The following is a 14,642-nucleotide window of genomic DNA, read 5'->3' as shown; positions in this document are numbered from 1 at the left end:
TCCCAGTTCTTCCCAGACATTGATGAGGAGTGGGAATACATTCCACAAGCCACAATCAACAGCTTGATTAACTATATGCATAGGTGATGTGTGAGGCAATTGGTGGTCACATTAGATACTCACTGGGTTTTTTAAATCTGCGCCCCTACCTTTTTTTAAGGTATATGTGACCAGCAGATGCATATCTGTATTCCCAGTGATGTGAAATCCATAGATTAGGGCCCAATTCATTTATTTCAATTGACTGATTTCATTATATGAACTGTAATTCTGTAGAATCTTTGAAATTGTTGCATTTATGTTTTTGTTCAGTGTATTTCATAGCCCTTTCAATTGTCTCTCTTCTTTCAACTCAATTGTGTGTTCTTCACAGATGCTTTATCTCTCTCAAGGTACCCATAACCTGTCTGTTCATGTATTGTCCTCATAATGCTATAGCACGTACAGTGGCAAGAAAAAGTATCTGAACCCTTTGGAATTACCTGGATTTTTGCATAAACTGGTCGTAAAATTTGATCTGATCTTCATCTAAGACACAACAATAGACACACAGTCTGCTTAAACTAATAACACGCAACCAATTATACGTTTTCATTTTCATTGAACACACTGTGTAAACATTCACAGTGTAGGTTGGGAAAAGTATGTGAACCCCTCCAAAAGCTAAGTGGAGTCAGGACTCAGCTAACCTGCCAGCAGCATACCACCCTGCATACCACTGATGGCTTGCTTCTGAAGCTAAACAGGGTTGGTCCTGGTCAGTTCCTGGATGGTAGACCAGATGCTGCTGGAAGTGGTGTTGAAGGGCCAGTAGGAGGCACTCTTTCCTCTGGTCTAAAAAATATCCCAATGCCCCAGGGCAGTGAGTAGGGTGCTGTCTTTCGGATGGGACGTTAAACGGGTGTCCTGACTCTCTGAGGTCATTGAAGATCCCATGGCACTTATCGTAAGAGTAGCGGTGTTAACCCTGGTGTCTTGGCTAAATTCCCAATCTGGCCCTCAAACCATCATGGTCACCTAATAATCCCAAGTTTACAATTGGCTCATTAATCCCCCTCCTCTCCCCTGTAACTATTCCCCAGGTCGTTGCTGCAAATGAGAACGTGTTCTCAGTGAACTTACCTGGTAAAATAACGGATAAATAAAAATTGTTTCAAAAACCTGGAGTCCAATCAACGATACAGTGAAATACCATCACCATCCAATGGGAACTCCTCTGTCATTTCAATGGCATTCAAATAAGCTGTCATACTTTGACGTCAATCAATTGTCTATCAATTGACGTCTATCACTGACATCTTGTCAGTCGGAGTCTTAGCTACCTTCTTCACTACGAATACATGCTTTGGGAATGGACTACTCATCATCTGAGAGTAGAGTACATTTTCATTTCTCTGCGGGTGAAATCTGTTTTCCCCCGACGGCTTTCTTTGTCTCTTGGCTTCTGAGATCACTGCCTTCAGATTAGACAGCTAATTGCTCCATTAGATTAGCCATCATTTGGGGGATTCTCTTTATCTGTGCTGAAACACCTCTGTCTCTATCTATTTGCTGCTGACAGGAGGAGAGTAAAGTGGTTCAGTTACCCACTTAGTGTAAAGCACAGGAGGTTGGTGGCACATTAATTGTGGAGGACGGGCTCATGGCAACGGCTGGAGCGGAACCAATAGAATGGTATCAAATAGTGTTTTCGCTGATTTTCAACCTCTCCCTGTCTGAGTCTGTAATACCAACATGTCTCAAGCAGACCACCATAGTTCATGTGCCCAAGAACACTAAGGTAACCTGCCTAAATGATTACCGACACGTAGCACTCACGTCTGTAGCCATGGCTCACATCAACATCATTATCCCAGAAACCTTAGACCCACTCCAATTTGCATACCGCCCCAACAGATGCACAGATGATGAAATCTCTATTGCACTCAACACTGCTCTTTCCGACCTGGGCAAAAGGAACACTTACAGTATGTGAGAATGCTATTTATTGACTTCAGCTCAGCATTCAACATCATAGTGCCCTCATAGCTCATCACTAAGCTAAGGGCCATGGGACTAAACACCTCCCTCTGCACCTGGATCCTAGACTTCCTGACGGGCCGCCCCCAGGTGGTAAGGGTAGGTAACAACACATCCGCCACACTGATCCTCAACACAGGGACATCTCAGGGGTGCGTGCTCAGTCCCCTCCTGTACTCCCTGTTCAATCAGGACTGCACGGCCAGGCACGACTCCAACACCATCATTAAGTTTGCCGATGACACAACAGTGATAAGCCTGATCACCGAAAACGATGAGATAGCCTATAGGGAGGAGGCCAGAGACCTGACCGTGTGGTGCAAGGACAACCTCTCCCTCAACGTGATCAAGACAAAGGAGATGATTGTGGACAACAGAAAAGGATGACCAAGCACGCCCCCATTCTCATTGACAGGCTGTAGTGGAGCAGGTTGAGAGCTTCAAGTTCCTTGGCGTCCACATCACTAACAAACTAACATGGTCCAAGCACCCCAAGACAGTTGTGAAGACGGCTCGACAAAACCTTTTCCCCCTCAGGAGACTGAAAAGATTTGGCAAAAGGTTTTACATGGCACTACAGAGGGTAGTGCGTACGGCTCAGTACATCACCGGGGCGAAGCTTCCTATCATACAAGACCTCTACAACAGGCGGTGTCAGAGGAAGGCCATAGAAATCGTTAAAAGACTTCAGCCACCCTAATCATAGACTGTTCTGCCTGCTATCGGTACCGGATTGCCAAATCTAGGTCAAAGAGGCTTCTAAACAGTTTCTACCACCAAGCCATAAGACTCCTGAACATCTAATCAAAGGGCTACCCAGACTACCCCCCCCCCCCACACACACACACACTTCTACGCTGCTGCTATCCTCTGTTATTATCTATGCATAGCCACTAATAACTCTACCTACATGTACATTTTACCTCGACACTGGTGCCCCCGCACATTGACTCTGTACCGGTACCCCCTGTATATAGCCCCACTATTGTTATTTACTGATGCTCTTTAATTATTTGTTAATCTTAACTCTTACTTTTTTTGTATTTTCTTAAAACTGCGTTGTTGGTTAACGGCTTGTAAGTAAGCATTTCACTGTAAGGTCTGTTGTATTCAGCGCATGTGACAAATACAATTTGATTTGATTTGAAATACATCAAACACATGGTTTCCAGGTGTTGTATGCCATTCCATTAGCTCCGTTCCAGCCATTATAATGAGCCGTCTTCCCCTCAGCAGCCTCCTTTGGTGTAAAGCCTGTTATCCAGCCAGTGAGGCCGAGGGTAGGTTAGGGGAGGCTAGCGCTCCAGCCCCTTGAGGTCAGGCGGCTAATGCTTCAAGGAGAGGAGAAGAGGGTCGTGAAGCTATATGCTGAGTCACACTGTCGTGTCCTGTCGTGTCCTGTCCTGTCCTGTCCTGTCATGTCCTGTCATGTCAAGTAGTGAGAACTAAGTGCAAATCAAGCAGTGAGTTCAAGATATATCAGCACGGGTTTAAATAAATAATGTCATCATGTTATGTTCTCACTGGTAAGTGGTAAGATACTAAATGATCAACCATTACCTCATTGTGTTCAAATGCCTGTGGTTCTGTGCTCTTTTGTAATTGATGACTTGTCATACTCTTGAGCAATAGGCCTACCAAGCTCACAACACTCTTCTGGTTACTTAGCTGGACACCACTGGGCCGCCCTGGTCTTCCAACAGTCTGTTGTTCTGCTGGTTGTTGACCCTGCCTCTCTCCTGCCTCTCTCCCACCCCTGCTTCTCTCCTGCCTCGCCCCTGCCTCTCTCCCGCCTCTGCCTCTCTCCCGCCTCTCTCCCACCGCTGGCTCTCTCCCACCCCTGCCTCTCTCCTGCCTCTCCCCTGCCTCTCTCCCACACCTGCCTCTCTCCCACCCCTGCCTCTCTCCTGCCTCTCCCCTGCCTCTCTCCCACACCTGCCTCTCCCCTGCCTCTCTCCTGCTTCTCTCCCCTTCCTCTCTCCTACTTCTCTCCCACACCTGCCTCTCTCCTGCCTCTTGCCTGCCTCTCTCTTTTTTCTCACTCCTACTTTTCCCCTGCCTCTCCCCTGCCTCTCTCCTGCCTCTCCCCTGCCTCTCTCCTGCCTCTCCCCTGCCTCTCTCCCACACCTGCCTCTCCCCTGCCTCTCTCCTGCCTCTCCCCTGCCTCTCTCCCACACCTGCCTCTCCCCTGCCTCTCTCCTGCTTCTCTCCCCTGCCTCTCCTACTTCTCTCCCACACCTGCCTCTCTCCTGCCTCTTGCCTGCCTCTCTCTTTTTTCTCACTCCTACTTTTCCCCTGCCATTCCCCTGCCTCTCTCCTGCCTCTCCCCTGCCTCTATCCTGCCTCCCCCTGCCTCTCTCCCACACCTGCCTCTCCCCTGCCTCTCTCCTGCTTCTCTCCCCTGCCTCTCTCCCGCCTCTCTCCCACACCTGCCTCTCTCCCACCCCTGCCTCTATCCTGCCTCTCCCCTGCCTCTCTCCCACACCTGCCTCTCCCCTGCCTCTCTCCTGCTTCTCTCCCCTGCCTCTCTCCTACTTCTCTCCCACACCTGCCTCTCTCCTGCCTCTTGCCTGCCTCTCTCTTTTTTCTCACTCCTACTTTTCCCCTGCCATTCCCCTGCCTCTCTCCTGCCTCTCCCCTGCCTCTCTCCTGCCTCTCCCCTGCCTCTCTCCCACACCTGCCTCTCCCCTGCCTCTCACCTGCTTCTCTCCTGCCTCTCCCCTGCCTCTCTCCCTCACCTGCCTCTCCCCTGCCTCTCACCTGCTTCTCTCCTGCCTCTCCCCTGCCTCTCTCCCACACCTGCCTCTCCCCTGCCTCTCTCCTGCTTCTCTCCTGCCTCTCCCCTGCCTCTCTCCTGCTTCTCTCCTGCCTCTCACCTGCCTCTCTCCTGCCTCTCCCCTGCCTCTCTACTCTCCCACACCTGCCTCTCTCCTGCTTCTCTCCTGCCTCTCACCTGCCTCTCTCCCACTACTCTCCCACACCTGCCTCTCCACCTGCCTCACACCTGCCTCTCTCCTGCCTCCTCTCTCCCACCTGCCTCTCTACTCTCCCACACCTGCCTCTCTCCTGCTTCTCTCCTGCCTCTCACCTGCCTCTCTCCCACTACTCTCCCACACCTGCCTCTCTCCCCTACTCTCCCACACCTGCCTCTCTCCTGCTGCTTCTCTCCTGCCTCTCCTGCCTCTCTCCCACACTCTCCCACACCTGCCTCCCACTACTCTCCCTGCCCTGCCTCCTCCCACTCTCCTGCCTGCCTCCCTCCTGCCTCTCTCCCACTTCTCTCCCCACCTGCCTCTCTCCCACTCTCTCCCACCTGCCTCTCTCTTGCCTCCTCCTGCTCTCTCCCCCCTGCCTCTCTCCCACTTCTCTCCCCTTCTCCCCTGCCATTCCCCTGCCTCTACCCTGCCTCTCTCCTGGCTCTCCTCCATCCTTGCCTTTCTCTTGCCTCTCGCCCACCTCTCCCATCCTTGCTTCCCCTCACCCCCTACGTGTCTAAAGGCTACGACTTCGCCGCCGTGCTGGAGTGGTTTGCAGAGCGCGTGGACCGAATCATCCTCCTCTTCGACGCCCACAAGCTGGACATATCAGACGAGTTCTCGGAGGTCATCAAGGCCCTGAAGAATCACGAAGACAAGATCCGGGTGGTTCTAAACAAGGCAGACCAGATTGAGACGCAGCAGCTGATGAGGGTCTACGGCGCACTCATGTGGTCGCTGGGGAAGATCGTCAACACACCCGAGGTGATCCGTGTCTATATAGGGTCATTCTGGTCGCACCCGCTGCTCATCCCCGACAACCGTAAGCTGTTTGAGGCGGAGGAGCAGGACCTGTTCAAGGACATCCAGTCACTGCCCCGCAATGCTGCCCTCAGGAAGCTCAATGACCTCATCAAGAGGGCACGCCTCGCCAAGGTAAGCTCTAACCTCACATATGCATGGACCAACACACGTGTGCAAACACACATTCTCTCACAAAAGTACATTTGGCTAGTACTCCTAAGCACTATGTTATGTCATTTTGGCCTAACTAGGAAGTTCTCTTTTATTAGTTATTAAGTATTTTTTCGAAAGAGAAGAAAAGTAATTGCTAAATAGGTATTTTGAATGGAACACAATCTCCATACAGGAGTTGCTACTGAACTTAATAAGCTACCAATCCTGACTGATGAGTAATGAAGAGTAATGACTGCAATTACATCCACTTTGTCAGGGCAAGATAACCTTTTCCTACTGAGCGAAGCTGTAATCCCTGGACATTGTGTGACTGCGTGGTGTGATGAGGGCTGGTACAGTGGCGGTACCAGGGTGCCTTCCCAACTGAGCTACACTTTAATAGAGTCCTAAAGCATTGGTGGCACTAAGAACACAGTCACACCAAATCAATTATTAGTCACAGGTCACTACTGTTCATTTGGCATAGAGCGTTGATTGCAATTGGATGTAAACAAGGTATGGTAGATGGAGTTAGTCATGGGACAAAACTTGACCTCAGATTGACCATTGTTTTTCAAATAATGAGGTGACAGTAGCATTGGTATGCTTTTATTGTCTTATGACGATAAGAAAAATGTGTTACTATATTGATCATATTATTATATTGATGAATAATTTATTCCAAACTAGATTGCAAGGTCAGTGGTTCTGTGATCAAGGCCTACAATCTTAGAATAAAAGGTTCTAGCTAGAACCTTAAAGGGTTCTTTGGCTGTCCCCATAAGAGAACCCTTTGAAGAGCCCTTTTTGGTTCCAGCTAGAACCCTTTTGGTTCCAGGTAGAAACCTTTTGAGTTCCATGTAGGACCTTTTCCACAGAGGATTCTACATAGAACCCAAAAAGGTTTGACCTGGAACGAAAAAAATAATTTCCTATGGGGACAGCCGAAGAACCCTTTTGGAACCCATTTCTAAGAGTGTACTGGGTGACTGGGTCTTTCTGTCTCTTTCTGTATCTCTCTCCATCTGGTATCTTATTAAGTTCTAGGTAGCACTGTAAGCATTTCACTGTAAGGTCTATCTGTTGTATTTGGCGCACTTGACAAATAAACTTTGATTTGATTTGATCTCCTCCCCCTTTTCTCCATCTCCTGAACTCAGACCAATCCACAGGCCCTAACACCACTCTGTCTCTCTGGGGGCCTAGCCATGACTATATGGTGTTGTCACCAGTTACTGTGACGTCTCAGGCAAATTTGATTTGCAGTACAATCTTCTCAGCCCATAGCTAAATGATAGTGTGTGTGATCAGGAATAGTGGGGAGTGTTTAATTGATGAGGTTCCTGGGATGAACTTGGTTTTTACCATGTGGTTCCAACTGGATATTTAAACATAAATATCAGCTTCTTGTCCAGTTAGTGTGGAATGGAACTTCATGAGATAATCATCAGAGAGCAGTGAGACAGAGGAGAAACTGTTCTGATGTAAATTAGAGAGAGAGAGAGAGAGAGAGAGAGAGAGAGAGAGAGAGAGAGAGAGAGAGAGAGAGAGAGAGAGAGAGAGAGAGAGAGAGAGAGAGAGAGAGAGAGAGAGAGAGAGAGAGAGAGAGAGAGAGAGAGAGAGAGAGAGAGAGAGAGAGAGAGAGAGAGAGAGAGAGAGAGAGAGATTGGGTAGCATTGATTTGACATGCCACCTGAGCTCAGGAGGTTATTATGTCATAGCCTATACAGCGGCTTAACTCTGGGCTTCCTCTCCTATTAGCCCCATACCAGTCTATGTGACCAGGTCCTCTGTTGTCATACAATACAGGCACCACCTCATCTCAACACTTCAGATAGCTGTTCTGGAGATCACACAGCCACAGCAGGATGTCCTGAGGAGGGAGTGTGTGTGCCCGTGTGTGCGTGTTTTGGGGGCTTCCCTGGCCACAGTCCAAGGAATCACCCCCAAACAGGTGGTCACCTTGAGAGGCAATGGTAACACACCTCCGGCCTCCTCCTGTCCCCTGTCCCCCTATTCCTGGTCCATGGAACCTGGTCCATGTCCTGTCCTATGCCTCTGTCCTGACCAGACCAGAGATGTGGGCTTCCTCTGCTGTCAGCAGCAGGGTGCTCATCCATCCGCCAAAGGGAAACAGAGGCAGAGGATACAGAGTTCCACTGAAGGAGCTGGTTACTCAAGTAGTGCCAGCCTGTGCACACACACACACACACACACACACACACACACACACACACACACACACACACACACACACACACACACACACACACACACACACACACACACACACACACACACACACACACACACACACACACACACACACACACACACACACACACACACACTATTAAATTTTTAATTTTTTTTCCCTTATCAATCTGCACACAATACTCCATTATCATGAACCAAAACCTGTTTTTTAGAACATTTTTGCAAATTTATACAAATTTAAAAACTTAAATATTACATTTACATAAGTATTCAGACCTTTTACTCAGTACTTTGTTGAAGCACCTTTGGTAGTGATTACAACCTCAAGTCGTCTTGGTTATGACGCTACAAGCTTGGCACACCTGTACTTGGAAAGTTTCTTCCATTCTTCTCTGCAGATCCTCTCAAGCTCTGTCAGGTTGGATGGGGAGCATCACTGCACAGCTATTTTCAAGTCTATCCAGAGATGTTCGATCAGGCTGGGCCACTCAAGGACATTCAGAGACTTGTCCCGAAGCCACTCTTGCGTTGTCTTGGCTGTGTGCTTAGGGTTGTTGTCCTATTGGAAGGTGGACCTTCACCCCGGTCTGAGAACCTGAGCGCTCTGAAGCAGGTTTTCATCAAAGATCTCTCTGTACTTTGCTCCATTCATCTTTGTCTTGATCCTGACTCTTTCTCCCAATCTCTCTCTCTCCCAGTCCCTGCCACTGAAAAACATCCCCACACATGTTGCTCTCACCACCATGCTTCACCGTAGGGATGGTGCCAGGTTTCCTCTAGACGTGACACTTGGCATTCATGCCAAAGAGTTCAATCTTGGTTTCATCAGACCAGAGTATCTTGATTATCATGGTCTGAGAGTCCTTTAGGTGCCCTTTGGCAAAATCCAAGCGGGCTGTCATGTGCCTTGCACTGATGAATGGCTTCTGTCTGGCCACTCTACCATAAAGGCCTGATTGGTGGAGTGCTGCAGAGATGATTGTCCTTCTGGAAGGTTCTCCCATCTCCACAGAGGAACTCTGTCAGAGTGATCATCTGGTTCTTGGTCACCTCCCTGACCAAGGCCCTTCTCCCCCGATTGCTCAGTTTGGCCAGGCGGCCAGCTCTAGGAAGAGTCTTGGTGCTTTCAAACTTCTTCCATTTAAGAATGATGGAGGCCACTATGTTCTTGGGGACATTCAATAATGTAGAAATATTTCGGTAACCATCCTCAGATCTGTTCTTCAACACAATCCTGTCTCGGAGCTCTAAGGACAATTCCTTCGACCTCATGGCTTGGTTTTTGCTCTGACATGCACTGTCAACTCTGGGATCTTATATACACAGGTGTGTGCCTTTCCAAATCATGTCCAATCAATTGAATTTACCACAGGTGTAAAACAAGCAAGTTGTAGAAACATCTCAACGATGATCAATGGAAACAGGATGCAACTGAGATCCTTTTCGCATCTCATAGCAAAGGGTCTGAATACTTTTGTTAATAAGGTTTTTCTGTTTTTAAGGTTGAATAAATTAGCAAACATTTCTAAAAACCTGTTTTCACTTTGTCATTATGGGTTATTGTGTGTAGATTGATAAGGATTTTATTTAATTTGATACATTTTAGAACAAGGCTGTAATGTAACAAAATGTGGAAAAAGTCAAGGTGTCCAAATACTTTCCGAATGCACTGTGTGTAATCTGTGTTCTCTTTTGAACTACACATACCATGTTCAGTTCTGCGTTCTGATATAGCACATGCATAACATGTTCTTCTGTAGCTCAGTTGGTAGAGCATGGCGCTTGTAACGCCAGGGTAGTGGGTTTGATTCCCGGGACCACCCATACGTAGAATGTATGCACACATGACTGTAAGTCGCTTTGGATAAAAGCGTCTGCTAAATGGCATATATTATTATTATTATTCTGGTGAAATATCTCTCAGAAGTCTCAAGGGGAGTCAGTCGTGTGATGAGGTTATTTTCCCCTTCCCTCTCAGTTCTAGGAAACCCTAAGGAAGGGAAACCTCTTGTGTAGCTGGGTGTGATACCCGCCACATGCTCTCTCATAAAACTGCTTTAAGTGCTTCCTTCCTGTTTGAATGTTCATAATGTTAATTATTTCCAGTTTCAAGGACATCTGAGATATTAGGAGGAACATTCTACGTATGGGTGGTCCTTCTGTGGCTCAGTTGGTAGAGCATGGCGCTTGTAACGCCAGGGTAGTGGGTTCGATTCCCGGGACCACCCATACGTAGAATGTATGCACACATGACTGTAAGTCGCTTTGGATAAAAGCGTCAGCTAAATGGCATATATTATTATATTATATATTAACATTGAAGAGCCCTTGGTGGAACAATAGACACATAAACAAAACTATCTTTCTAGCTATGACCCAATAGAAGCTGGCTGCAACACCTGTGTGGGTCCCAATCCAGTATTTGAGGAAGCAGTATATGAGTGATTTTTCACTGCCCTACCCAGTCTTAACAGACAGTCCACACTGAGTAGACTGTGTACTGCTCTGTGCCCTGCTAGGTCCATGCCTATATCATCAGCTCTCTGAAAAAGGAGATGCCCAGTGTGTTTGGGAAAGAGGGCAAGAAGAAGGAGCTGATTAACAGTCTGGGAGAGATCTACAGCCGCATTGAGAGAGAACACCAGATCTCCCCTGGAGACTTCCCCAACCTCAAGAAGATGCAGGTGAGATAGAAAGATTGGGCTTCTCTTGAGTAAAGCTAAGGGTAGGTGTCAAATATGGGCTGGACAGACGACATCATACCATAAATACCTAAAAACCTTGAAATATAAAATGACTACGAACATGACTCACAATGCCATGTTTACCAAGGGAGTGATGGATAAAGCCCACATTCTGTGCTGTTTTCCTCTGATTACTGAGCTAACTCACACACATGTCCTACTGGGACTACTTTGAGCCATGGTGACAAAACAAGCTCCTTTCTGATTGGCTGTGATCAGGAATTAGATCTGAACCACCCTCAGTCCATCTGGGCCTGATGAGCACTTTGTTTTCCTCACTGAGAGAAGCACCAACATGACTTGGCTCAGAAAGTAAGCAGTAGTCATGTTGATCCTTTCTGACATACTGTATCTCTGATGCACAGACCAGGACAGTCATGTATCTTGTTCCGACTCCCTCTCACACAAAACAGAATGTAGAGATGCATCAACTAAGATCAGTTTGACCCCAAACTGTTTGTAGTGAGTAAGACACTGCTCTTTTGACCACTTACCTCTGCCCTCTCTTCCCTCCTATAGGAGCAACTTAATGCCCACGACCTGAACAAGTTCCAGCCCCTGAAGATAAAGCTGCTGGACACGGTGGACGACATGCTGGCCCACGACATCGCCGGTCTCATGGTGCTGGTCAGACAGGAGGAGACCAACCGACCCCAGCAGGTGGTGAAGGGAGGGGCCTTCGACGGCACCCTCAACGGGCCCTTCGGCCACGGCTATGGCGAGGGCGCCGGGGAGGGTATCGATGAGGCAGAGTGGGTGGTGGCCCGCGACAAGCCCATGTACGATGAGATCTTCTACACGCTGTCGCCAGTCAACGGGAAGGTGACTGGTGCCAACGCCAAGAAAGAGATGGTGAAGTCCAAGCTTCCCAACACGGTGCTGGGGAAGATCTGGAAGCTGGCTGACATCGATAAGGATGGGATGCTGGATGACGAGGAGTTTGCCCTGGCCAATCACCTGATCAAAGTCAAACTGGAGGGGCACGAGCTACCCGCCGACCTCCCCGGTCATCTCATCCCCCCCTCCAAGAGGAAAATCACTGCTGAGTAGACCCCCCCTGCACGCTCACCTCCTCAGGGCGTTGAACAAGAGAGGGAGTGAGTAAGAGGGAAGAAGAGAGGGAGTGGGTAAGAGGAAGGACAGTGAAGGATCTATGGGGGGTGTGGGGGTAAATTTATCAAGGTTGGACAACCACGCTTCACCAAGAAACAAAGAAAAGCAGAAACTTTGTGTTTATGCTTAGTGGGAGCAAAGGGATTGGTTTGCTCTTCTGGGAGATGTCTGATTTTTTTTTTTTTTTTTTTATTGAACTGGGCTGAAGGGGGTAAAGGTCCTGGTTTAAAGTACAGAGTCGAGGGAACTGATATTGGACTCTGCACCACCCACATGCCCTATTGTTATACACCACTGAGAGTGCTATCTGTGACACAATAACCTGCATTATCATTGGATACATGAACACTGTCAGTTTCTCTCCAGCATAAATGATTTGTTTTTCATTTGTATTTTATTTGAGCCTGTTTTGTAGTCTGCTTCATATCTCCCCAGAAAATGGGCATGTTTCAAAAGGATAAACTAATATCAATACTAAATCTTAATAATCCTTCTAGTTATCACTTTAAAACACAATAACGCTCAAATGTAGTGACAGGAATCCTTTTTATAAGTAGGTAGTGTAGGCATATGATATTTTCTTCTTGTGAACAGGCAGCATCCTAACACATGCTGGCCCTTCATAGCCTGACCAAGAGACTGTTACAACTGTATAGCTTGGATATCGGAAATCTAAGAGTTGGTAGACCTTTAAATGTATAGTGTTTGAAATTGCCTTCTAGTAAGTAACTAGTATCCTTGTCAAACGTCTGTATGTTTAATACCTATTTAATCTATTATTTAGCATACTTATGTAATTCTAATCACTGTTGAGAGAAAGAGACTTCAATCTTTCCATAGATATAAGGAGGTGAACTGACAATGGAGATGATGTTTATGTCCTGTTCTGGCGTTTCCAATTGGACATAGTACAGTATATATAGAAATATTCCCTTGTTCATCTACTCATTGGATGCATAACCCATTAAAAAGCAAAGGTTTCAAATCACTACTCGAGTCCAATTATCTTCGATTGCTTCCCTCGATAAATAGCACAAAAAAAAATACTATAGTTATAGTCTTGCTATACTCTGACGTTCAATATTCTATCGGCATACAGTGTATATCTATCATAGAGACTGTTCTATGCTCTATATTCTATGATATCCAGTGTTGTAGTTGAGACCACTTCTGGATATTATCCACCATAAATATTATGAAGTCATAATCCAAATACCCTGTGTTCTTGTACCTGATTATTCAGAAACTGAAAGGTGGAATAGGTCAGAAATATATGAGAATTGTATGTAGAAAAGGTTCAGGGCAGGTTTAATTTTGTAGCTATAGTAATACAGTGACAGTTATTATTGGGATCATAGTGAGGGAACACTCATCTGAAAGTAGTTCCTAGGGGAAATTGAAATGTTGATAGACTATACTGCACAGTATCTAAGGGAGTTTACTCCACTCACACTGTACACAAGTGGTAGGTTTCTTTCCCTGACTGATATGACTGATACTTGCTCTACTTCTCTTCTGCTGTGTATTCATCTGTTGCTGCTGATAGTACGCTAAGTATCCTGTCGTCATCAAACTGAGTCGATCTTGCAACTAATAAAGGTGACAGAGCCAAGCATTTCTCATTCTGGTTCCTGCTTTTGTTTAGACTAATTACGGTAAGAGTCCTGAGTTATGAATCTACAAGATTACTTTTTTCATGCACACTCGTTAGAGATATACAGTTCCAGAGATGTACATTGTAGAATAATAGTGACATCAAAACTGTTTTATTTTACCATTATTTAACCAGGCAAGTCAGTTAAGAACAAATTGTTATTTTCAATGACGGCCTAGGAACAGTGGGTTAACTGCCTGTTCAGGGGCAGAGCGACAGATTTGTACTAGTCCAACGCTCTAACCACTAGGCTACCTGCCGCCCCACATCAAAACTTTGAAATGCATATGGAATCATGTAGTTATCCAAAAAGTGTTAAATCAAAATATATTTTATATTTGAGATTCTTCAAAATAGACACCCTTTTTGCCTTGATGACAGCTTTGCACACTCTTGGCACTCTCAACACTCTCAACCAGCTTCATGAGGTAATCACCTGGAATGCATTTCAGTTAGCAGGTGTACCTTGTTAAAAGTTCATTTGTGGAATTTCTTGCCTTCTTAATGCGTTTGAGCCAATCAGTTGTGTTTTGACAAGGTAGGGGTGGTATACAGAAGATAGCCCTATTTGGTAAAAGACAAAGTCCATATTATGGCAAGAACAACTCAAATATCAGAATAGAAATGACAGTCCATCATTACTTTAATTAAGACAAGAAGGTCAGTCAGTGGAAAATTTCAAGAACTTTGATAGTTTCTTCAAGTGCAGTTGCAAAAACCATCAAGCGCTATGATGAAACTGGCTATTATGAGGACCATCACAGGAAAGGAAGACCCAGAGTTACCTCTGCTGCAGAGTATAAGTTCATTAGAGTTACCAGCCTCAGAAATTGCAGGCCAAATTGCAGCCCAAATCAATGCTTCACAGAGTAAAATCTCAACTCAACTGTTCAGAGGAGACTGCGTGAATCAGGCCTTCATGGTCGAATTGCAAAGAAACCACTACTACAATACACCAATAAG

The 14,642-nt window shown here is 46.4% G+C and overlaps 1 protein-coding gene across 2 annotated transcripts in view; it reads left to right on the top strand.

Moving 5' to 3' along the window:
- Positions 1–13,640, top strand: part of ehd3 (EH-domain containing 3) — a 44,620-nt gene extending 30,980 nt beyond the window's left edge. For both annotated transcript variants that reach the window (XM_035794156.2, XM_035794154.2), the window contains 3 exons: positions 5,518–5,930; positions 10,688–10,852; positions 11,432–13,640. In XM_035794156.2, the coding sequence (XP_035650049.2) occupies positions 5,518–5,930; positions 10,688–10,852; positions 11,432–11,962 (1,109 nt within the window). In that variant the 3' untranslated portion in view covers positions 11,963–13,640. The remainder of the gene's footprint in view (positions 1–5,517; positions 5,931–10,687; positions 10,853–11,431) is intronic.
- The last annotated feature ends 1,002 nt before the right edge of the window (positions 13,641–14,642 follow it).

The sequence above is a fragment of the Oncorhynchus keta genome, chromosome 19 (genome assembly GCF_023373465.1).
Source record: "Oncorhynchus keta strain PuntledgeMale-10-30-2019 chromosome 19, Oket_V2, whole genome shotgun sequence".
Classification (NCBI taxonomy): Eukaryota; Metazoa; Chordata; class Actinopteri; order Salmoniformes; family Salmonidae; genus Oncorhynchus; species Oncorhynchus keta.
This window is presented reverse-complemented; position numbering and strand designations above follow the sequence as displayed.